The sequence below is a fragment of the Taudactylus pleione genome, unplaced genomic scaffold (assembly GCF_031769625.1).
Source record: "Taudactylus pleione unplaced genomic scaffold, aTauple2 ptg000696l, whole genome shotgun sequence".
NCBI classification, from domain to species: Eukaryota; Metazoa; Chordata; class Amphibia; order Anura; family Myobatrachidae; genus Taudactylus; species Taudactylus pleione.
Genome location: NW_028285098.1, coordinates 768,808 through 793,537, shown reverse-complemented (window position 1 = coordinate 793,537; position 24,730 = coordinate 768,808). Strand labels below are relative to the sequence as shown.

Sequence of the window (24,730 nt, the reverse complement as noted above, 5' to 3'; positions counted from 1 at the left end):
TTTATGAAAGGAATAGCAGCATATACATCCCGCCCTGAGCCGCCTCACATCCCTCTCTCACCAGGTAAATGATTGAAAAGGGAGTTGCCTGTTCCCTTGGGAATTTGGGGGGGGTCCTGCACCTCTGTTATCACTGGATTGTGTTACCCCTAAAATGAATCAACTAATTCTCCCCCATGTATTGCAGCTAAATATGCATTTCATGTAAGGTGCAGAAACAGCTTTTGTGTTATAAATACTTTGTTGTGCTATTTTATACCCGTTCCTCCTTCTGACTTGCAGCATAGATCCCAGCAGCCATGGCCAATCTCCTCACCGCCATCCGTAGGATCATAGACACCTTCCACAGTTACAGCAGCCGGAGCGCCCAATGTGACAAGCTGGACATGGAGGAGTTCAACAGCCTCATCCAGACGCAGTTTGCTGATGTCATTGAGGTACGGTTTCCTGTGTCAGCAGAAACCACATTCATGGACTCCTTTAATATCAGGACCTAGAAATGGATGAGCAAAAGTAGCACTTTATTTATAGTTTGTTTTATTTGTGCTGGCAGAATGTAAGAGAAGCTATGACTGTGCCGAATAGGCTATGACTGTGCCATATAGGCTATGACTGTGCCATATAGGCTATGACTGTGCCATATAGGCTATGACTGTGCTGTATAGGCTATGACTGTGTCGTATAGACTGACTGTGCCGTATAGGCTATGACTGTGCCATATAGGCTATGACTGTGCCGAATAGGCTATGACTGTGCCATATAGGCTATGACTGTGCCATATAGGCTATGACTGTGCCGAATAGGCTATGACTGTGTCGTATAGACTGACTGTGCCGTATAGGCTATGACTGTGCTGTATAGGCTATGACTGTGTCGTATAGACTGACTGTGCCGTATAGGCTATGACTGTGCCATATAGGCTATGACTGTGCTGTATAGGCCATGACTGTGCTGTATAGGCTATGACTGTGCTGTATAGGCCATGACTGTGCTGTATAGGCTATGACTGTGTCGTATAGACTGACTGTGCCGTATAGGCTATGACTGTGCCATATAGGCTATGACTGTGCTGTATAGGCTATGACTGTGTCGTATAGACTGATTGTGCTGTATAGGCTATGACTGTGCTGTATAGGCTATGACTGTGCCATATAGGCTATGACTGTGCTGTATAGGCTATGACTGTGCCGTATAGGCTATGATTATGTCGTATAGACTGACTGTGCCGTATAGGCTATGACTGTGCCATATAGGCTATGACTGTGCTGTATAGGCTATGACTGTGTTGTATAGGCTATGACTGTGCCATATAGGCTATGACTGTGTTGTATAGGCTATGACTGTATAGGCTATGACTGTGCTGTATAGGCTATGAATGTGCTGTATAGGCTATGACTGTGTTGTATAGGTTATGACTGAGCCGTATAGGCTATGACTGTGCCGTATAGGCTATGACTGTGTCGTATAAACTGATTGTGCCGTATAGGCTATGACTGTGTTGTATAGGCTATGACTGTGCCGTATAGGCTATGACTGTGCTGTATAGGCTATGAATGTGCTGTATAGGCTATGACTGTGTTGTATAGGCTGTGACTGTGTTGTATAGGCTGTGACTGTGTTGTATAGGCTATAACTGTGCCGTATAGGCTATGACTGTATAGGCTATGAATGTGCTGTATAGGCTGTGACTGTGTTGTATAGGCTATAACTGTGCCGTATAGGCTATGACTGTGCCGTATAGGCTATGAATGCGCTGTATAGGCTATGACTTTGCCGTATAGGCTATGACTGTACCGTATAGGCTATGACTGTACCGTATAGACTGACTGTGCCGTATAGGCTATGACTGTGTTGTATTGGCTATAACTGTGCTGTATAGACTATGACTATGCTATAAATAAGGTATTACCTACAAGATGTATGGACAGCCATTCCCATTGTCAGGGTTCCCATAGGGGCACTAAGAAAGGGTAGCAGAAACAATGTACCCTGGCCCGGGTCTGTTAGGGAGGCTCAGCTACACCCAGAAGTTGTGGCCACTCTCCCTCTGTTGGCACATGCTGTTCATATTCCGGGCTGGACATGGCCATGCCCCACTTCATGCTGGTGCCTCACCACCCCTAAATACCATGTCCCAATATTTTCCTTGGTGCCTTTGGTTACCCATCGCTTCTCTTCAGGATGAAGTCCCAGTGGCCGGATGCTGCTTAATAGACCTATTGGGGAGTTTATTTTCTATATGTTAAAGTAAAATTTAAAAGAAAAAAGTTGCTAAAAAAAAATAATATTTGTACAAAATCTGAAAAAACAAATCCGCCCAATGGCCCTGATTCAGAGCCGGATGCTCTGACCAGAGCGCTCGCTCTGAATCAGGGCCCACCTCCATTAATATGGAGCGTCCTCCTGGACGCTCGTATAGCTGTGGGTCACCACCCACAGCATATACGAGCGTGCAACAAGATGGTCGCGATGGTCTTGACCATCGCGACCATCGAAACTGCGAGCAAAAGCCTGCGGTCAGGTTTCCCAGCCACAAGGCCAGGAGTGATTTTGGCTCTATCAGAGCCAAAATCACTCCCACTGACATCACTAGTGATGTCAGTGGGGCCGGCTTCAGACGGTAGGCGTTCCCTTGGGAACGCCTCAGTCTGGCAGGCACGCCCCCGGCACGCCCACCAAAGGGGGCGTGCTGTCAGTCACTATCGACAGCATGCCCCCTTTGATGAGACACTCCGAACGAAGGAAAGTCCTTCGCTCGTCGGGTCTCGCGCATGCGCACGACGGAGCTCCCTCTGTCGTGCGCATGCGCAGTGGGGACCATCGACCCACTTGGGAGCGGACAGCCGCTCGCGAGTGGGTCTGAATGAGAGCCAATATCTGCTGTGAGAATGTTTGCACAAGACTGTGAAGCCGAGGGAGTGGGCTCAAGCAGCAGGGTTTGAGGTGAAGCAAAGCGTTAAAGGCTAAATCGCATTAAAAAAATGGTAAATTCTGATAATTTTTACAGGATTTGCGCCACCCTGAGATAGCGGAATAGTTATTGCGGAGCATCTTCTGTAATTAGGCTTCCGCTGGGGAAGCCTTGGCCGGAGAAAGCCTTCTAATCTTAAGCTTTAACCAACTTGTCTGAACGACCATTTTTGTCTTTTTTTTCCAGCTTTTGGGAGCAAATGGGCGACTGTCCTTTGCTCTCATACATTATGGAAGTCAGCTTTAGAAGTGTTATCAGCATTATCCCCAGCGGTAACCCTTTGGTGCCCAAAAACATGTACGCAGTATGGGCTGGAAGTTGGGGGGGTCAGGCATTTATATTGTTAATAAAACCCATGGTAGGGTATAGCTCAGTCTGAAGGCAGGAACAGAAACTCGCATTATAAGCAGGAGGTAATTATATCCTATTTCATGTTACGGATCTATTTATATATCTTGTGACACTGGTTGTACAATGACTGCAAGTTCTCATAAGTACAGGGCTGTATCACCTGCTAATGACACAGCAGCACCCTTGGGTGCCACTGAAGTCTGCAGAAAGTTTGCAAACATGCACAATTGCTCCTAATGCAATATCGGCAGGAAATAAAAAACAAAACAAAAACGTACAATGTCGAGATATTGCCGGTATGCAGAGAATCAGCACCAGCAAACCTATTCCATAGGACGTCAGATGAAGACTATTCGGTTTTTGTTCTAGAGACCGTAGGGAGTTACCAGGCTGTGCAGGGTGTAACGTCTGTGGGGTGTAACTGTCCAACCTACTGTACAAAGGGATAAATGTAATTGATGAAAAGAAAAGACTGCTGGGATAGTGATGACTCGGAGAAGCTGAGTGATTACAGTCACAAGGCAACTATGGTTTGTTTTTAAAACACAGAGCGTCGAGATTAAAATACATGTGTAGCAATCATAGATGTGGGTTGCTTGGTATGAACAATATTGTAATGTGCACAGTGACACAAGTGGGGCAATCTTGGACATGCAGGACGCAGCAAAACAAAACAAATCAAAACAAGTCAATGTGGCAATGTCCAGCACCAATGTTAGTGCAGCAAGTGTTTGCCATAAAGTGGAAGGTGGTAGTGGGTAGTATCAGTATCAGTACCCGGGATGGTCTATTCCGGTATTCAGAGAGTCCATTACGTGGTTACGCTAAGTCTAATTTCCCCCTAGTGTTGTGGACTTTTCAGAGCTGGGGGCGGCGTCCCGCTTAAAATACATTAAATAAGAAAGAAAAAAAAACACCTGTCACCATATTGCCACAACAAAATTGTGTAGCAGAGCTCCTCGCAGTGACTGTAATAAGGAGGGGTCATTTCTGTCTATGCAACATTCTCCTCTATGCCTTGTGTAGCAGAGCTCCTCGCAGTGACTGTAATAAGGAGGGGTCATTTCTGTCTATGCAACATTCTCCTCTATGCCTTGTGTAGCAGAGCTCCTCACAGTGACTGTAATAAGGAGGTATCATTTCTGTCTATGCAACATTCTCCTCTATGCCTTGTGTAGCAGAGCTCCTTGCAGTGACTGTAATAAGGAGGGGTCATTTCTGTCTATGCAACATTCTCCTCTATGCCTTGTGTAGCAGTGCTCCTCACAGTGACTGAAATAAGGAGGGATCATTTCTGTCTGTGCAACATTCTCCTCTATGCCTTGTGTAGCAGAGCTCCTCACAGTGACTGTAATAAGGAGGTATCATTTCTGTCTATGCAACATTCTCCTCTATGCCTTGTGTAGCAGAGCTCCTTGCAGTGACTGTAATAAGGAGGGATCATTTCTGTCTATGCAACATTCTCCTCTATGCCTTGTGTAGCAGTGATCCTCACAGTGACTGTAATAAGGAGGGATCATTTCTGTCTGTGCAAAATTCTCCTCTATGCCTTGTGTAGCAGTGCTCCTCACAGTGACTGAAATAAGGAGGGATCATTTCTGTCCTTGCTAAATTCTCCTCTATGCCTTGTGTAGCAGAGCTCCTCACAGTGACTGTAATAAGGAGGGGTCATTTCTGTCTATGCAACATTCTCCTCTGCCTTGTGTAGCAGGGCTCCTCACAGTGACTGAAATAAGGAGGGGTCATTTCTGTCTGTGCAACATTCTCCTCTATGCCTTGTGTAGCAGTGCTCCTCACAGTGACTGTAATAAGGAGGTATCATTTCTGTCTATGCAACATTCTCCTCTATGCCTTGTGTAGCAGAGCTCCTCACAGTGACTGTACTAAGGAGGGATCATTTCTGTCTATGTAACATTCTCCTCTATGCCTTGTGTAGCAGAGCTCCTTGCAGTGACTGTAATAAGTCATGTCTGTCTGTGCAACATTCTCCTCTATGCCTTGTGTAGCAGTGCTCCTCACAGTGACTGCAAAAAGTCATGTCTGTGCAACATTCTCCTCTATGCCTTGTGTAGCAGAGCTCCTCGCAGTGACTGTAATAAGTCATGTCTGTGCAACAGTCTCCTCTATGCCTTGTGTAGCAGTGATCCTCACAGTGACTGTAATAAGGAGGGATCATTTCTGTCTGTGCAACATTCTCCTCTATGCCTTGTGTAGCAGTGCTCCTCACAGTGACTGAAATAAGGAGGGATCATTTCTGTCCTTGCTAAATTCTCCTCTATGCCTTGTGTAGCAGAGCTCCTCACAGTGACTGTAATAAGGAGGGGTCATTTCTGTCTATGCAACATTCTCCTCTGCCTTGTGTAGCAGGGCTCCTCACAGTGACTGAAATAAGGAGGGGTCATTTCTGTCTGTGCAACATTCTCCTCTATGCCTTGTGTAGCAGTGCTCCTCACAGTGACTGTAATAAGGAGGTATCATTTCTGTCTATGCAACATTCTCCTCTATGCCTTGTGTAGCAGAGCTCCTCACAGTGACTGTACTAAGGAGGGATCATTTCTGTCTATGTAACATTCTCCTCTATGCCTTGTGTAGCAGAGCTCCTTGCAGTGACTGTAATAAGTCATGTCTGTCTGTGCAACATTCTCCTCTATGCCTTGTGTAGCAGTGCTCCTCACAGTGACTGCAAAAAGTCATGTCTGTGCAACATTCTCCTCTATGCCTTGTGTAGCAGAGCTCCTCGCAGTGACTGTAATAAGTCATGTCTGTGCAACAGTCTCCTCTATGCCTTGTGTAGCAGTGATCCTCACAGTGACTGTAATAAGGAGGGATCATTTCTGTCTGTGCAACATTCTCCTCTATGCCTTGTGTAGCAGTGCTCCTCACAGTGACTGAAATAAGGAGGGATCATTTCTGTCTGTGCTAAATTCTCCTCTATGCCTTGTGTAGCAGAGCTCCTCACAGTGAATGTAATAAGGAGGGGTCATTTCTGTCTATGCAACATTCTCCTCTGCCTTGTGTAGCAGGGCTCCTCACAGTGACTGAAATAAGGAGGGGTCATTTCTGTCTGTGCAACATTCTCCTCTATGCCTTGTGTAGCAGTGCTCCTCACAGTGACTGTAATAAGGAGGTATCATTTCTGTCTATGCAACATTCTCCTCTATGCCTTGTGTAGCAGAGCTCCTCACAGTGACTGTAATAAGGAGGGATCATTTCTGTCTATGCAACATTCTCCTCTATGCCTTGTGTAGCAGTGCTCCTCGCAGTGACTGTAACAAGGAGGGATCATTTCTGTCTATGTAACATTCTCCTCTATGCCTTGTGTAGCAGAGCTCCTTGCAGTGACTGTAATAAGTCATGTCTGTCTGTGCAACATTCTCCTCTATGCCTTGTGTAGCAGTGCTCCTCGCAGTGACTGAAATAAGGAGGGACCATTTCTGTCTGCGCAACATTCTCCTCTATGCCTTGTGTAGCAGTGCTCCTCACAGTGACTGTAATAAGGAGGGGTCATTTCTGTCTATGCAACATTCTCCTCTATGCCTTGTGTAGCAGAGCGCCTCACAGTGACTGTAATAAGGAGGGGTCATTTCTGTCTGTGCAACATTCTCCTCTATGCCTTGTGTAGCAGAGCTCCTTGCAGTGACTGTAATAAGTCATGTCTGTCTGTGCAACATTCTCCTCAATGCCATGTGTAGCAGAGCTCCTCGCAGTGACTGTAATAAGTCATGTCTGTGCAACAGTCTCCTCTATGCCTTGTGTAGCAGTGCTCCTCGCAGTGACTGTAATAAGGAGGGATCATTTCTGTCTATGTAACATTCTCCTCTATGCCTTGTGTAGCAGAGCTCCTTGCAGTGACTGTAATAAGTCATGTCTGTCTGTGCAACATTCTCCTTTATGCCTTGTGTAGCAGTGCTCCTCGCAGTGACTGAAATAAGGAGGGATCATTTCTGTCTGTGCAACATTCTCCTCTATGCCTTGTGTAGCAGTGCTCCTCACAGTGACTGTAATAAGGAGGGATCATTTCTGTCTATGCAACATTCTCCTCTATGCCTTGTGTAGCAGTGCTCCTCGCAGTGACTGTAATAAGGAGGGGTCATTTCTGTCTATGCAACATTCTCCTCTATGCCTTGTGTAGCAGAGCTCCTTGCAGTGACTGTAATAAGTCATGTCTGTCTGTGCAACATTCTCCTCTATGCCTTGTGTAGCAGTGCTCCTCGCAGTGACTGAAATAAGGAGGGACCATTTCTGTCTGTGCAACATTCTCCTCTATGCCTTGTGTAGCAGTGCTCCTCACAGTGACTGTAATAAGGAGGGGTCATTTCTGTCTATGCAACATTCTCCTCTATGCCTTGTGTAGCAGAGCGCCTCACAGTGACTGTAATAAGGAGGGGTCATTTCTGTCTGTGCAACATTCTCCTCTATGCCTTGTGTAGCAGTGCTCCTCACAGTGACTGTAATAAGGAGGTATCATTTCTGTCTATGCAACATTCTCCTCTATGCCTTGTGTAGCAGAGCTCCTCACAGTGACTGTAATAAGGAGGGATCATTTCTGTCTATGCAACATTCTCCTCTATGCCTTGTGTAGCAGTGCTCCTCGCAGTGACTGTAACAAGGAGGGATCATTTCTGTCTATGTAACATTCTCCTCTATGCCTTGTGTAGCAGAGCTCCTTGCAGTGACTGTAATAAGTCATGTCTGTCTGTGCAACATTCTCCTCTATGCCTTGTGTAGCAGTGCTCCTCGCAGTGACTGAAATAAGGAGGGACCATTTCTGTCTGTGCAACATTCTCCTCTATGCCTTGTGTAGCAGTGCTCCTCACAGTGACTGTAATAAGGAGGGGTCATTTCTGTCTATGCAACATTCTCCTCTATGCCTTGTGTAGCAGAGCGCCTCACAGTGACTGTAATAAGGAGGGGTCATTTCTGTCTGTGCAACATTCTCCTCTATGCCTTGTGTAGCAGAGCTCCTTGCAGTGACTGTAATAAGTCATGTCTGTCTGTGCAACATTCTCCTCAATGCCATGTGTAGCAGAGCTCCTCGCAGTGACTGTAATAAGTCATGTCTGTGCAACAGTCTCCTCTATGCCTTGTGTAGCAGTGCTCCTCGCAGTGACTGTAATAAGGAGGGATCATTTCTGTCTATGTAACATTCTCCTCTATGCCTTGTGTAGCAGAGCTCCTTGCAGTGACTGTAATAAGTCATGTCTGTCTGTGCAACATTCTCCTTTATGCCTTGTGTAGCAGTGCTCCTCGCAGTGACTGAAATAAGGAGGGATCATTTCTATCTGTGCAACATTCTCCTCTATGCCTTGTGTAGCAGTGCTCCTCACAGTGACTGTAATAAGGAGGGATCATTTCTGTCTATGCAACATTCTCCTCTATGCCTTGTGTAGCAGTGCTCCTCGCAGTGACTGTAATAAGGAGGGGTCATTTCTGTCTATGCAACATTCTCCTCTATGCCTTGTGTAGCAGAGCTCCTCACAGTGACTGTAATAAGGAGGGGTCATTTCTGTCTGTGCAACATTCTCCTCTATGCCTTGTGTAGCAGAGCTCCTTGCAGTGACTGTAATAAGTCATGTCTGTCTGTGCAACATTCTCCTCTATGCCTTGTGTAGCAGTGCTCCTCGCAGTGACTGAAATAAGGAGGGACCATTTCTGTCTGTGCAACATTCTCCTCTATGCCTTGTGTAGCAGTGCTCCTCACAGTGACTGTAATAAGGAGGGGTCATTTCTGTCTATGCAACATTCTCCTCTATGCCTTGTGTAGCAGAGCGCCTCACAGTGACTGTAATAAGGAGGGGTCATTTCTGTCTGTGCAACATTCTCCTCTATGCCTTGTGTAGCAGAGCTCCTTGCAGTGACTGTAATAAGTCATGTCTGTCTGTGCAACATTCTCCTCAATGCCATGTGTAGCAGAGCTCCTCACAGTAACTGTAATAAGAGGTGATCATGTTTGTGTAACATTGTTTTCATTACCTTGTGTAGCAGAGCTCCACGCAGTGACTGTAATAAGAGGTGATCATGTTTGTGTAACATTGTTTTCATTACCTTGTGTAGCAGAGCTCCTCGCAGTGACTGTTATAAGTCATCATGTATGTGCAACATTCTCCTCAATGCTTTGTGTAGTAGTGCAGCTCACAGTGTAATAAGAGGGATGTTTGTGCAATGTTCTTCTCATTACCTTGTGTAGTAGAGCTCCTCACAGTCACCATAATAAGCGGCGATCATGTCTGTCTGTGTAACAGTCTCCTCTATGCCTTGTGCAGCAGAGCTCCTTACAGTGATTGTAATAGGAAGTGATTGTGCATATGTCACAGCCGCCGAGATTGTACTGAGACGCCCACTAGCGATGTCTCAAGTCCCACATCTTGCGTACACAGGCACACCATTGGTCGCACATTAGTTGAATCATTGACGTTCTGAACAACCCTTTGGTTGCTTAGAATGTACGTTGAAAATAAGCCGCTGGTTAAGGTCTGGCGGCTGATTTTCCCAAGAGGATCCGGCCATGTCTCCCATGATTGACCATGCCCCCCAAGCACATGGGCCCACCATAACTCAGTGGCCCTGGCAGAGCTAATAGAAAGAGTACTAGCTTGATGGGGAGGAGTAGAACTTGGAGTTGTAGTTCTGCTGTACACGCGGACACGGCTGGGTATTTTGCTGCAGGTACGTCTGCATTTTTCACAATGCTGCAGCCGATTTCATTAATACTGAGATGCCCACGATGCAGTTCCGTCCTGGTGCATCTGCAGACGCATCATCGGTGCAGCATTGAAAGCGCCATCCCGATGGCAGATGCAGTTTCTCCTTCCAAGTATGGGATCATGTGTGAGCGGGTGTGCGTCTTCGGATGCAGCCGCAGACAGCCACATGCCAGCATCTGTTTAGCCATCCCCTTCCCTTCCGGGAACGTGCGCTGAATTCCACAGACCGTGCATCAGATTCTGTTCTGCGTCTCTGCGCAATAACAATCAGCATGCGCAATCACTGTGTTACTGGGACGCAAGCACAGGCTTGAAACATCGGCTAACTGCGTGCGTCATCGACACTGCGTGCGACTCTGGTCCTAGGGCTCCATGAGCCACATATCATACAATAATGCCCGCTCCACCCATATGGTCCTTGTGGAACTGTATATGGAGCAAGTGTGCGAATAGCCCATCTGTCAATCTCAGAAAAGGTGAGTAATTGTATTATCTGGTTGTATTATCTTTTCATTATTCACTTAAAAAGAAAATTGAATTTTATTTAATGCAAACTTCCTCATTATTTATATCACTTTTCACATCACTTTCAGGATTCTGCTGACCCACACACAATTCAAAGTATCCTGCATGCCCTGGATGAAAATAATGACGGCGAAGTGGACTTTAAAGAGTTTCTGGAACTAGTGGCTAGAGTTGCAGTTGCTTATTTTGAAGCACTGAGACCCAAGAAAGGTTGTCAAATATGTGCATCCCAAAAATGTGTATCACTACAGACTCCAGCATCTTCAAAAACACCTGAATGTCAGGTTAAGGCAGATGCTACCCAGTACCAGGATCCCACTTTAAAACATGATTCCACAAAGAAACAAGATCCCACACAGAAAGAAGATCTGACCTGGAAGCAGGAGCACGACCTCACACAGAAAAAAGATAGCATACAGAGTCTGGAACTAGTCGAGAAATTGGATCAAACACAGAAACAAAATCCAACTCAGAAACAAGATCCCATGGAGAAACTAGATCGACAACAGAAACAAGATGAAACACAGAAACAGGACCTGATGCAGAAAAAAGATACCAAACATAAATGGGACCCACCACAGAATCAAGATCAAACACAGAAACAAGACAAAACACTCATACAAGATACAACACAAAAACAAGAGCAGACACAAAAGCAGGATCTAACTCAAAAGGAAGATTCCAAGCAGAAACAAGACACTAAACAGAAACAAGATTCCTCACAAAAATTAGATCTGCCACATAAACAAGATCTAACATGCAAACAAGACCCTACTCAAAAGCAAGAGCTTATCCAGAAGCAAGACCAAACAGGAAAAGAAGATCATCCACAAAAACCAGACAAGACACAAAAACATGACCCAATGCAGAAACAAGACCCAACACAGAAACAAGACAAAACTCAGAAACAAGACCCAATTAAAAAAGAAGACCCAACTCAGAAACTAGACCCAACACAGAAACAAGATCCAAATAAGAAAGAAAAAACAACTCAGAAACAAGACCCAACACAGAAAAAAGACCCAACACAGAAAGAGGACCCAACTCAGAAACAAGACCCAACTCAGAAAAAAGACCCATCGCAGAAACAAGACCCAAGTCAGAAACATGACCCAAGTCAGAAACATGACCCAAGTCAGAAACATGACCCAAGTCAGAAACATGACCCAAGTCAGAAACATGACCCAACTCAGAAACATGACCCAACTCAGAAAAAGGACCCATCACCAAAACCAGACCCTGCACAGAAACCAGACCCAACACAGAAACAAGGTCTAACATGCAAACAAGGAACTACTCAAAATAAAGACCCAACTCAGAAACAAGACCCAACACAGAAACAAGACCCATCTAAGAAAGAAAACACAACTCAGAAACAAGACCCAATTCAGAAACAAGACCCAATTAAGAAAGAAGACCCAACTCAGAAACAAGACACAATACACAAACCAGACCCTACCCAGAAACAAGACCCAACTCAGAAAGAAGCCCCATTTCAGAAACAAGACCCAATTAAGAAAGAAGACCCAACTCAGAAACAAGATCCAACTCAGAAACAAGACCCAATTAAGAAAGATGACCCAACTCAGAAACAGGACCCAACACAGATACAGGACTCAAAACAGAAAGAAAACCCAACTCAGAAACAAGACCCGACTCAGAAACAAGACCCGACTCAGATACATGACCCAACTCAGAAACATGACCCAACTCAGAAACCAGACCCAACACAGAAACAAGGTCTAACATGCAAACAAGTAACTACTCAAAAGAAAGACCCAACTCAGAAACAAGACCCAACTCAGAAACAAGACCCAACTCAGAAACAAGACCCAACACAGATACAGGACCAAACCCAGAAACACGACCCAACTCAGAAACACGACCCAACTCAGAAACACGACCTAACTCAAAAACATGACCCAACTCAGAAATATGACCCAACTCAGAAATATGACCCACAACATAAACAGGACCCAGCACCAAAGCCAGACCCAACACCGAAACAAGACCCGACACAGAAACAGGACACACCTCAGAAACAAGATCCAGCACACAAACCAGACCCTACCCAGAAACAAGACACATCTCAGAAACAGGACCCAACACAGACACAGGACTCAAAACAGAAAGAACACCCAACTCAGAAACATGACCCAACTCAGAAACATGACCTAACTCAGAAACAGGACCCATCACAGAAACAGGACCCAGAACAGAAGCCAGACCCTGCACAGAAACAAGGTCTAACATGCAAACAAGTAACTACTCAAAAGAAAGATCGCACACAGCAACAAGACCCATCTCAGAAACAAGACCCAACTCAGAAACAAGATACAACTCAGAAACAAGAACCAAAGAAAGAAGACCCAACTCAGAAACTAGACACAACACACAAACCAGACCCTACCCAGAAACAAGACCCATCTCAGAAAGAAGACCCATCTCAGAAACAAGACCCAGCACATAAACTGGACCCATTACAGAAACAAGGTCTAACATGCAAACAAGTAACTACTCAAAAGAAAGATCCCACGTATGAACAAGAACCAACTGAGAAACAAGACACAACTAAAAAACAAGACCCAACTCAGAAACAAGACCCAACACAGAAACAAGACCCAATTAAGAAAGAAGAAACAACTCATAAACAAGACCCAATTAAGAAAGAAGACCCATCTCAGAAACAAGACCCATCTCAGAAACAAGACCCACCTCAGAAACAAGACCCAACACAGAAGCATGACCCAAAACAAAAACTAGACACAACTCAGAAACAAGACCCAACGCAGAATCAAGATCCAACTCAGAAACAAGACCCAACACAGAAACAAGACCCAATTAAGAAAGAAGACCCAATTAAGAAAGAAGACCCAACTCAGAAACAAGATCCAACTCAGAAACAAGACCCAATTAAGAAAGAAGACCCAATTAAGAAAGAAGACCCAATTAAGAAAGAAGACCCAATTAAGAAAGAAGACCCAACTCAGAAACAAGATCTAGCACACAAATCAGACCCAACTCAGAAAAAAGACCCAAAACAAAAACTAGACACAACGCAGAAACAGGACTCACCACAGAAACAGGACCCAGCAAAGAAGCCAGACCCTGCACATAAACCGGACCCATTAGAGAAACAAGGTCTAACATGCAAACAAGTAACTACTCAAAAGAAAGATCCCACACATGAACAAGACCCAACTCAGAAACAAGACCCAACTAAAAAACAAGACCCAACTCAGAAACAAGACCCAACACAGAAACAAGATCCAACACAGAAACAAGACCCAGCACAAAAACCAGAACTTACCCAGAAACAAGACCTATCTCTGAAACAAGACCTATCTCAAAAACAGGACCCAGCACAGAAGCCAGACCCTTCACAGAAACCGGACCCAACACAGAAACAAGGTCTAACATGCAAACAAGTAACTACTCAAAAGAAAGATCCCACACAGCAACAAGACCCAACTCAGAAACAAGACCCAACTCAGAAACAAGACCCAACACAGAAACAAGACCCAATTAAGAAAGAAGACCCAGCACACAAGCCAGACCCTACCCAGAAACAAGACCCAACTCAGAAACAAGACCCAACTCAGAAACAAGACCCAATTCAAAAACAAGACCCATCTCAAAAACAAGACCCATCTCAGAAACCAGACCCAGCACATAAACCAGACCCTACCCAGAAACAAGACCCATCTCAGAAACAAGACCCATTTCAGAAACTAGACCCATATCAGAAACAAGACCCATCTCAGAAACAAGACCCACCTCAGAAACAAGACCCAGCACAAAAACCAGAACTTACCCAGAAACAAGACCTATCTCTGAAACAAGACCCATCTCAAAAACAGGAACCAGCACAGAAGCCAGACCCTTCACAGAAACCGGACCCAACACAGAAACAAGGTCTAACATGCAAACAAGTAACTACTCAAAAGAAAGATCCCACACAGCAACAAGACCCAACTCAGAAACAAGACCCAACTCAGAAACAAGACCCAACTCAGAAACAAGACCCAACACAGAAACAAGACCCAATTAAGAAAGAAGATTTAGCACATAAGCCAGACCCTACCCAGAAACAAGACCCAACTCAGAAACAAGACCCAATTAAGAAAAACCCAATTAAGAAAGAAGACCCAACTCATAAACAAGACCCAACTCAGAAACAAGACACAACACAGAAACAAGACCCAACACAGAAACAAGACCCAATTAAGAAAGAAGACCCAGCACACAAGCCAGACCCTACCCAGAAACAAGACCCATCTCAGAAACATGATCCAAATCAAAAACTAGACACAACTCAGAAACAAGACCCAATTCAGAAACATGACCCAACTCAGAAACAAGACCCACCACAGAAACAAGACCAAGCACAGAAGCCAGACCCTACACAGAAATCGGACCCAACACAGAAACAAGGTCTAACATGCAAACAAGAAACTACTCAAAAGAAAGATCCCACATATGAACAAGACCCAACTGAGAAACAAGACCCAACTAAAAAACAAGACCAACCACAGAAACAAGACCCAATTAAGAAAGACACAACTCAGAAACAAGAACCAACTCAGAAAAAAGACCCAATTCAAAAACAAGACCCATCTCAGAAACAAGACCCAACACAGAAACAAGATCCAATTCAAAAACAAGACCCATCTCAGAAACAAGACCCATTTCAGAAACAAGACCCATCTCAGAAACAAGACCCATCTCAGAAACAAGACACATCTCAGAAACAAGACCCATCTCAGAAACAAGACCCAGCACATAAACCACACCTTACCCAGAAACAAGACACATCTCAGAAACAAGACCCATCTCAGAAACAAGACCCAGCACATAAACCAGACCTTACCCAGAAACAAGACCCATCTCAGAAACAAGACCCAGCACATGAACCAGACCTTACCCAGAAACAAGACCCATCTCAGAAACAAGACCCAGCACAAAAACCAGACCTTACAAATAAACAAGACCCATCTCAGAAACAAGACCTATCTCTGAAACAAGATGCATCTCAGAAACAAGACCCATCTCAGAAAAAGGACACAACACAGAAGCCAGACACTGCACAGAAACTGGACCCAACACAGAAACAAGGTCTAACATGCAAACAAGTAAATACTCAAAAGAAAGAAACCACACAGCAACAAGACCCAACTCAGAAACAGCACCCAACACAGAAACAAGACCCAATTAAGAAAGAATACACAACTCAGAAACAAGACCCAACTCAGAAACAAGACTCAATTAAGAAAGACCCAATTAAGAAAGAAGACCCTATGCAGAAACAAGACCCTATGCAGAAACAAGACCCAACTCAGAAACAAGACCCAACTCAGAAACAAGACCCAACTCAGAAACAAGACCCAACACAGAAACAAGACCCAACACAGAAACATGACCCAACACAGAAACAAGACCCAACACAGAAACAAGACCCAACACAGAAACAAGACCCAACTCAGAAACAAGACCCAACTCAGAAACAAGACCCAACTCAGAAACAAGACCCAATTCAAAAACAAGACCCATCTCAGAAACAAGACCCATCTCAGAAACCAGACCCAGCATATAAACCAGACCCAGCATATAAACCAGACCCTACCCAGAAACAAGACCCATCTCAGAAACAAGACCCATCTAAGAAAGAAGACCCAGCACACAAACCAGACCCTGCACATAAACAAGGTCTAACATGCAAACAAGTAACTACTCAAAAGAAAGATCCCACACAGCAACAAGACCCAACTCAGAAACAAGACCCAATTAAGAAAGATGACACAACTCAGAAACAAGACCCAACTCAGAAACAAGACCCAATTAAGAAAGAAGACCCAACACAGCAACAAGACCCAATTAAGAAAGCAGACCCAGCACACAAACCAGATGATCCAAAGCAAAAACTAGACCCAACTCAGAAACAAGACCCAACTCAGAAACAAGACCCAATTAAGAAAGAAGACGCAACTCAGAAACAAGACCCATCTAAGAAAGAAGACCCAGCACACAAACCAGACCCTGCATATAAACAAGGTCTAACAGGCAAACAAGTAACTACTCAAAAGAAAGATCCCACACAGCAACAAGGCCCAACTCAGAAACAAGACCCAATTAAGAAAGATGACACAACTCAGAAACAAGACCCAACTCAGAAACAAGACCCAATTAAGAAAGAAGACCCAACACAGCAACAAGACCCAATTAAGAAAGCAGACCCAGCACACAAACCAGATGATCCAAAGCAAAAACTAGACCCAACTCAGAAACAAGACCCAACTCAGAAACATGACCCAACTCAGAAACAAGACCCACCACAGAAACAAGACCCAGAACAGAAGCCAAAACCTACACAGAAATCGGACCCAACACAGAAACAAGGTCTAACATGCAAACAAGTAACTACTCAAAAGAAAGATCCCACACAGAAACAAGACCCAACTCAGAAACAAGACCAAATTCAGAAACAAGACCCAACACAGAAAGAAGACCCAATTAAGAGAGAAGACACAACTCAGAAACAAGACCCAACACAGAAACAAGACCCAACACAGAAACAAGACCCAATTCACAAACAAGACCCAACTCAGAAACAAGACCCAATTAAGAAAGACCCAACTCAGAAACAAGACCCAACACAGAAACAAGACCCAACACAGAAACAAGACCCAATTCACAAACAAGACCCGACTCAGAAACAAGACCCAACACAAAAACAAGACCCAACACAGAAACAAGGCCCAACAGAGAAACAAGAACCATCTCAGAAACAAGACACATCTCAAAAACAGGACCCAACTCAGAAACATGACCCAAAACAAAAACAAGACCCAATTAAGAAAGAAGACCCAGCACACAAACCAGACCCTGCACAGAAACAAGGTCTAACATGCAAACAAGTAACTACTCAAAAGAAAGATACCACACAGCAACAAGACCAAACTCAGAAACAAGACCAAATTCAGAAACAAGACCCAACACAGAAAGAAGACCCAATAAAGAGAGAAGACACAACTCAGAAACAAGACCCAACACAGAAACAAGACCCAATTCACAAACAAGACCCAACTCAGAAACAAGACCCAATTAAGAAAGACCCAACTCAGAAACAAGACCCAACACAGAAACAAGACCCAACACAGAAACAAGACCCAATTCACAAACAAGACCCGACTCAGAAACAAGACCCAACACAGAAACAAGACCCAACAGAGAAACAAGAACCATCTCAGAAACAAGACACATCTAAAAAACAGGACCCAACTCAGAAACATGACCCAAAACAAAAACAAGACCCAATTAAGAAAGAAGACCCAGCACACAAACCAGACCCTGCACAGAAACAAGGTCTAACATGCAAACAAGTAACTACTCAAAAGAAAGATACCACACAGCAACAAGACCAAACTCAGAAACAAGACCCATCTCAGAAACATGACCCAAAACAAAAACAAGACCCATCTCAGAAACAAGACCTAACACAGAAACAAGACCCAATTAAGAAAGAAGACCCAGAACACAAACCAGACCCTACCCAGAAACAAGACCCAACTCAGAAACAAGACCCAACTCAAAAACAAGACCAAATTCAGAAACAAGACCCAACACAGAAAGAAGACCTAATTGAGAGAGAAGACACAACTCAGAAACAAGACCCAACACAGAAACAAGACCCAACACAGAAACAAGACCCAATTAAGAAAGAAGACACACCTCAGAAAAAAGACCCAATTAAGGAAGGCCCAACACAGAAACAAGACCCAATTAAGAAAGAAGACCCAGCACACAAACCAGGCCCTGCCCAGAATCAAGACCCACCACAGAAACAGAACCCAGCACAGATGCCAGACCCTGCACAGATACCAGACTCAACACAGAAACAAGGTCTAACATGTAAACAAGTAACTACTCAAAAGAAAGATCCCACACAGCAACAAGACCCAACTCAGAAACAAGACCCAACTCAGAAACAAGACCCAATTAAGAAAGAAGACCCAGCACACAAACTAGACCCTACCCAAAAACAAGACCCATCTCAGAAACAAGACCCATCTCAGAAACAAGACACATCACAGAAACAAGACCCTTCTCAGACACAAGACCCATTTCAGAAAAAAGACCCATCTCAGAAACAAGACACATCTCAAAAACAGGACCCAACTCAGAAACATGACCCAAAACAAAAACAAGACCCAATTAAGAAAGAAGACCCAGCACACAAACCAGACCCTGCCCAGAAACCGGACCCAACACAGAAACAAGGTCTAACATGCAAACAAGTAACTACTCAAAAGAAAGATCCCACACAGCAACAAGACCAAACTCAGAAACAAGACCCATCTCAGAAACATGACCCAAAACAAAAACAAGACCCATCTCAGAAACAAGACCCTACCCAGAAACAAGACCCATCTCAGAAACAAGACCCAGCACATAAACCAGACCCTACCCAGAAGCAAGACCCATCTCAGAATCAAGACCCAACTCAGAAAGAAGACCCAACTCAGAAACAAGACCCAACACAGAAAAAAGACCCAACACAGAATCAAGACCCAATTAAGAAAGAAGACCCAATAAAGAAAGAAGACCCAATTAAGAAAGAAGACCCAGTACACAAACCAGACCCTACCCAGAAACAAGAACCATCTCAGAAACAAGACCCATCTCAGAAACAAGACACATCTGAAAAACAGTACCCAAAACAAAAACAAGACCCAACTCAGAAAGAAGACCCAGCACAGAAACAACACCCAAGTAAGGAAGAAGACCCAGCACACAAACCAGACCCTACCCATAATCGAGATCCAACTCAGAGACAAGACCCACCACAGAAACAGGACCCAGCACAGAAGCCAGACCCTGCACAGAAACCGGACCCAACACAGAAACAAGGTCTAACATGCAAACAAGTAACTACTCAAAAGAAAGATCCCACACAGCAACAAGACCAAACTCAGAAACAAGACCCATCTCAGAAACAAGACCCAACTCAGAAACAAGACCCAACTCAGAAACAAGACCCAATTCAGAAACAAGACCCTATTAAGAAAGAAGATCCAACTCAGAAACAAGACCCAACTCAGAAACAATACCCAACACAGAAACAAGACCCAATTAAGAAAGAAGACCCAGCACACAAACCAGACCCTACCCAGAAACAAGACCCATCTCAGAAACAAGACCCAACACAGAAACAAGACATAATTAAGAAACACGACCCAATTAAGAAAGAAGACCCAGCACACAAACCAGACCCTGCCCAGAAACCGGACCCAACACAGAAACAAGGTCTAACATGCAAACAAGTAACTACTCAAAAGAAAGATCCCACACAGCAACAAGACCAAACTCAGAAACAAGACCCATCTCAGAAACATGACCCAAAACAAAAACAAGACCCATCTCAGAAACAAGACCTAACACAGAAACAAGACCCAATTAAGAAAGAAGACCCAGAACACAAACCAGACCCTACCCAGAAAGAAGACCCATCTCAGAAACAAGACCCTACCCAGAAACAAGACCCATCTCAGAAACAAGACCCAGCTCATAAACCAGACCCTACCCAGAAGCAAGACCCATCTCAGAATCAAGACCCAACTCAGAAAGAAGACCCAACTCAGAAACAAGACCCAACACAGAAAAAAGACCCAACACAGAATCAAGACCCAATTAAGAAAGAAGACCCAATAAAGAAAGAAGACCCAATTAAGAAAGAAGACCCAGTACACAAACCAGACCCTACCCAGAAACAAGAACCATCTCAGAAACAAGACCCATCTCAGAAACAAGACACATCTGAAAAACAGTACCCAAAACAAAAACAAGACCCAACTCAGAAAGAAGACCCAGCACAGAAACAACACCCAAGTAAGGAAGAAGACCCAGCACACAAACCAGACCCTACCCATAATCGAGATCCAACTCAGAGACAAGACCCACCACAGAAACAGGACCCAGCACAGAAGCCAGACCCTGCACAGAAACCGGACCCAACACAGAAACAAGGTCTAACATGCAAACAAGTAACTACTCAAAAGAAAGATCCCACACAGCAACAAGACCAAACTCAGAAACAAGACCCATCTCAGAAACAAGACCCAACTCAGAAACAAGACCCAATTCAGAAACAAGACCCTATTAAGAAAGAAGATCCAACTCAGAAACAAGACCCAACTCAGAAACAATACCCAACACAGAAACAAGACCCAATTAAGAAAGAAGACCCAGCACACAAACCAGACCCTACCCAGAAACAAGACCCATCTCAGAAACAAGACCCATCTCAGAAACAAGACCCAACACAGAAACAAGACATAATTAAGAAACACGACCCAATTAAGAAAGAAGACCCAGCACACAAACCAGACCCTGCCCAGAAACCGGACCCAACACAGAAACAAGGTCTAACATGCAAACAAGTAACTACTCAAAAGAAAGATCCCACACAGCAACAAGACCAATCTCAGAAACAAGACCCATCTCAGAAACATGACCCAAAACAAAAACAAGACCCATCTCAGAAACAAGACCTAACACAGAAACAAGACCCAATTAAGAAAGAAGACCCAGAACACAAACCAGACCCTACCCAGAAACATGACCCATCTCAGAAACAAGACCCTACCCAGAAACAAGACCCATCTCAGAAACAAGACCCAGCACATAAACCAGACCCTACCCAGAAGCAAGACCCATCTCAGAATCAAGACCCAACTCAGAAAGAAGACCCAACTCAGAAAGAAGACCCAACACAGAAAAAAGACCCAACACAGAAACAAGACCCAATTGAGAAAGAAGACCCAATAAAGAAAGAAGACCCAATTAAGAAAGAAGACCCAATTAAGAAAGAAGACCCAGTACACAAACCAGACCCTACCCAGAAAGAAGAACCATCTCAGAAACAAGACACATCTGAAAAACAGTACCCAAAACAAAAACAAGACCCAACTCAGAAAGAAGACCCAGCACAGAAACAACACCCAAGTAAGGAAGAAGACTCAGCACACAAACCAGACCCTACCCGGAAACAAGACCCATCTCAAAAACAGGACCCTTCTCACAAACAAGACCCTTCTCACAAACAAGACCCAACTCAGAAACAAGACCCAACACAGAAACAAGATCAAATTAAGAAAGAAGACACAACTCAGAAACAAGACCCAATTAAGAAAGACCCAACTCAGAAACAAGACCCAATTAAGAAAGAAGACCCAATTAAGAGAGACCCAACTCAGAAAGAAGACCCAATTAAGAAAGAAGACCCAATTAAGAAAGAAGATCCAGCACAAAAACGAGACCTTATCCAGAAACAAGACCCATCTCAGAAACAAGACCCATCTCAGAAACAAGACACATCTCAAAAACAGGACCCAACACAGAAACATGACCCAAAACAAAAACAAGACCCAAGTCAAAAACAAGACCCAACTCAGAAACACGATCCAACTCAGAAACAAGACCCAGCTCAGAAACAAGACCCAACTCAGAAACAAGATGTGTATCAGAAACAAGGCCCATTTCAGAAACAGGATCCAGCACAGAGGCGAGACCCTTCAAATAAACAAGAGCCTGCAGAGAAGCAAGATAAACCACAGAAAGAGGGAACCATCCAGGACACAAATCTGACTTATTCAACCCATGAACATATTCCTTCCCCATTGTCAGGGCATCAGGACCCACAAAAATATTATTCCTATTTTGAGAAAAAATCAACCCAAAAGGATGACCTAACCCATGATCTGCTACAAAGCCATCATATGCCACAATTCCTACAAAAAGATAACAAGACAGCGTCGAAGGCTGAACATACTCAAATGCATTATTCATATGATCTACCTCCTCTCTACCAAACCGAGTTAAAAGATGATTCTTATTCACACATGTTTCAGAAGAAACAGCAACATGCAGAGCAATGGCACGGAGTAACTACAACATCAAGCTATTACCAAAGCTCTTCTGGAGGACGGCCTACAACTGAGCCATTCACCTCATCCTGGCCACCGCACGACAAACAGCTATCTCGGGATTTCGGTTTGGCAGCCACTGTTGGGGGTCATGAAGCTGAAGTACAAAATAAAGAGCAGTCCTGGTTGCAGAATCCCTTATATGTCCTTTCTCAACAATCTCCAGAAATGATAAGGAGTCGCCACATTATCCAGCATTCAACGACAGAGTCGTGGCAGCCCGAGCTGCCTCAGAAACCTTCCCCAAACCCACAGGATGCCGACGACACATACCCGCAGTCCCAATCGCCATCTTCTGGATCTAATGCCTCTGTACACACCAGTTCTACCCAGAAGGAGGAGAAGCAAAAATCGACACAGAAGACCTTCAAGTGGCCTTGGCAGTGACCAGTAACTGATTGTCCATTCTTAGGTTTTATTCAGTGGTCTTATAGGGGATTGGGAGTTAGCAAAGCTGATTTTGTAATGATCAATTAATTTTCTTAGCAGAAGGTCTTGCTGTGGCCATAGATTTGTGCCCCTGGAATGTAGAAATCAAACTTTACACGCTATGCAAATACTTTACAGAAATGAAAATATAACATATACACCTCTGTGCATCTTAACTGGCTAGCATGGAAAGACCGATTCTGTACATAACAACCAATCGCGGCCAATCAGATATTTGCTTTCATTGTACATCTTGAGCTACATCAGTCAAAGCTAATGTCTGATTGGCTGATTGGTTACTTATGGCTCATTTACACTCCAGCATGTTGTAAGCAGATAGGGTCATGTGACCCTGTGAATATTTACAAGCCCACATACAGAATATACAAGAGCTTTAATGCAAAACAGGAAGAAAAAATAATAATGTATTTTTCTCCATAATAAATGACATAGCAAGATTCAATAAAGAAAGCTAAGAAGCCTACCCAGCATATTACACTATGATACATAGGGCTTCCATTACATTGCAGAAATAGAATAATCACTGGTTGAGATTTGTAAATACTTTATAAGCAGTCATTTTACTCCTATTACCATGTTATAATAATATGATGCTTTAATATGCTTGTCATATGGAGACAGAATGAATATTATGATGACATGAATGCGATGTATAATGTACTTGTCACGCGGTGGTGGAATTCTAAATTAATAAATGTCAATGAACTCTTTCATGACTAGTGAGCCTGTTATTGTGTCTCTATTGGGAACAGTAAATTAAGTCTATCTGTGTCTGTTACTTGTGTTACTATTCATTTGTTGTCATTTCAGGCACTTTCTCCACTTCTGCAACATGTTCAGCATTAATATATTAGCATTAACATGACCCCGATTTTGTGAAGGTAAAGTACATAGCTTATTGCTACCCTGAAACAGGAGCCGCACTGCCCGTGTGCAGATCAGGGGCTGCAATGTCGCTCGCAGGGCACCAAACGCAGCAGCACACGGCATAGAAACCAGGGGCCTGTTGCTCCTGTTTTGTGGAACGGGCCAAAGCCAGTGTCTGCATCCTTGGATGCAGCTTCACTGGCCCCGGCTGCGTGATTTTGCCAGAGAATGCCCTGTCACAGTTTCAGCATGCCCTAATAGCAAAACTGTGGCAGGGAATGCTGGGATATGTAGTTCCACAGCAGCTGGCGGGCCGCATGTTGAATATCCCTGGTATATAGTATTAATGTGAAGTAGCTCTGTAAGGGCGCTCAGGGTTAGCAGGAAAACCAAGTGGGCAAATGCAATGCGTTCCTTCCTCATAGGAAAGTACAGGCCGCACTTGTAGGTAGTGCACACACAAGTACAACAAGGCTTTCCCAAGGGGAAATACTGCACCTTCCAGCGTTATTTACATCTCATTCTAAAAGTGTTTTGATAAAGTTTCAGGTGCAAAGACAGTTTAATAGCTCTCTGCGATGGATGTTTATTGGGAACTTTGTGGAAAGGCACCACCTGCAGGCTGTGAGGCAGTACTGCACCCCTAATGTAGCTATCTTACAACAATATAATACAAATAATGATAATCTTATTTACAGCACACACACACTCACACACATATGTTTATGGGGCAGGGACGGCCCATAAACATGCCAGAGTCTCAGGTGAAGCAGTTTCCCAGATGGAGTCAGGGAAGGATCTTTGTAGGCCCAGAATAAAATGGAAAACAATGAGGGTGTCTCAATGAGGGTGTCCCCAGCTGTTCTATCAATGGTGTCTCT

At 44.1% G+C, this 24,730-nt stretch overlaps 1 protein-coding gene across 1 annotated transcript; it reads left to right on the top strand.

The window, feature by feature from the left end:
* Nucleotides 1-299: 299 nt before the first annotated feature.
* On the top strand, nt 300-23,650 carry LOC148477724 (uncharacterized). Its single transcript, XM_088456286.1, has 2 exons — nt 300-437; nt 10,620-23,650. The coding sequence occupies exons 1-2, from the start codon at nt 300-302 to the stop codon at nt 22,917-22,919; spliced, it is 12,438 nt and encodes a 4,145-aa protein (XP_088312412.1). The 3' UTR covers nt 22,920-23,650.
* Nucleotides 23,651-24,730: the final 1,080 nt, after the last annotated feature.

Bases quoted from the DNA above. Each gene is read 5' to 3' on its own strand.
- LOC148477724 (XM_088456286.1), top strand. From the start codon at position 300: ATGGCCAATCTCCTCACCGCCATCCGTAGGATCATAGACACCTTCCAC. The intron at 438-10,619 runs GTACGGTTTCCT...CATCACTTTCAG, and splicing joins AGTTTGCTGATGTCATTGAG to GATTCTGCTGACCCACACAC.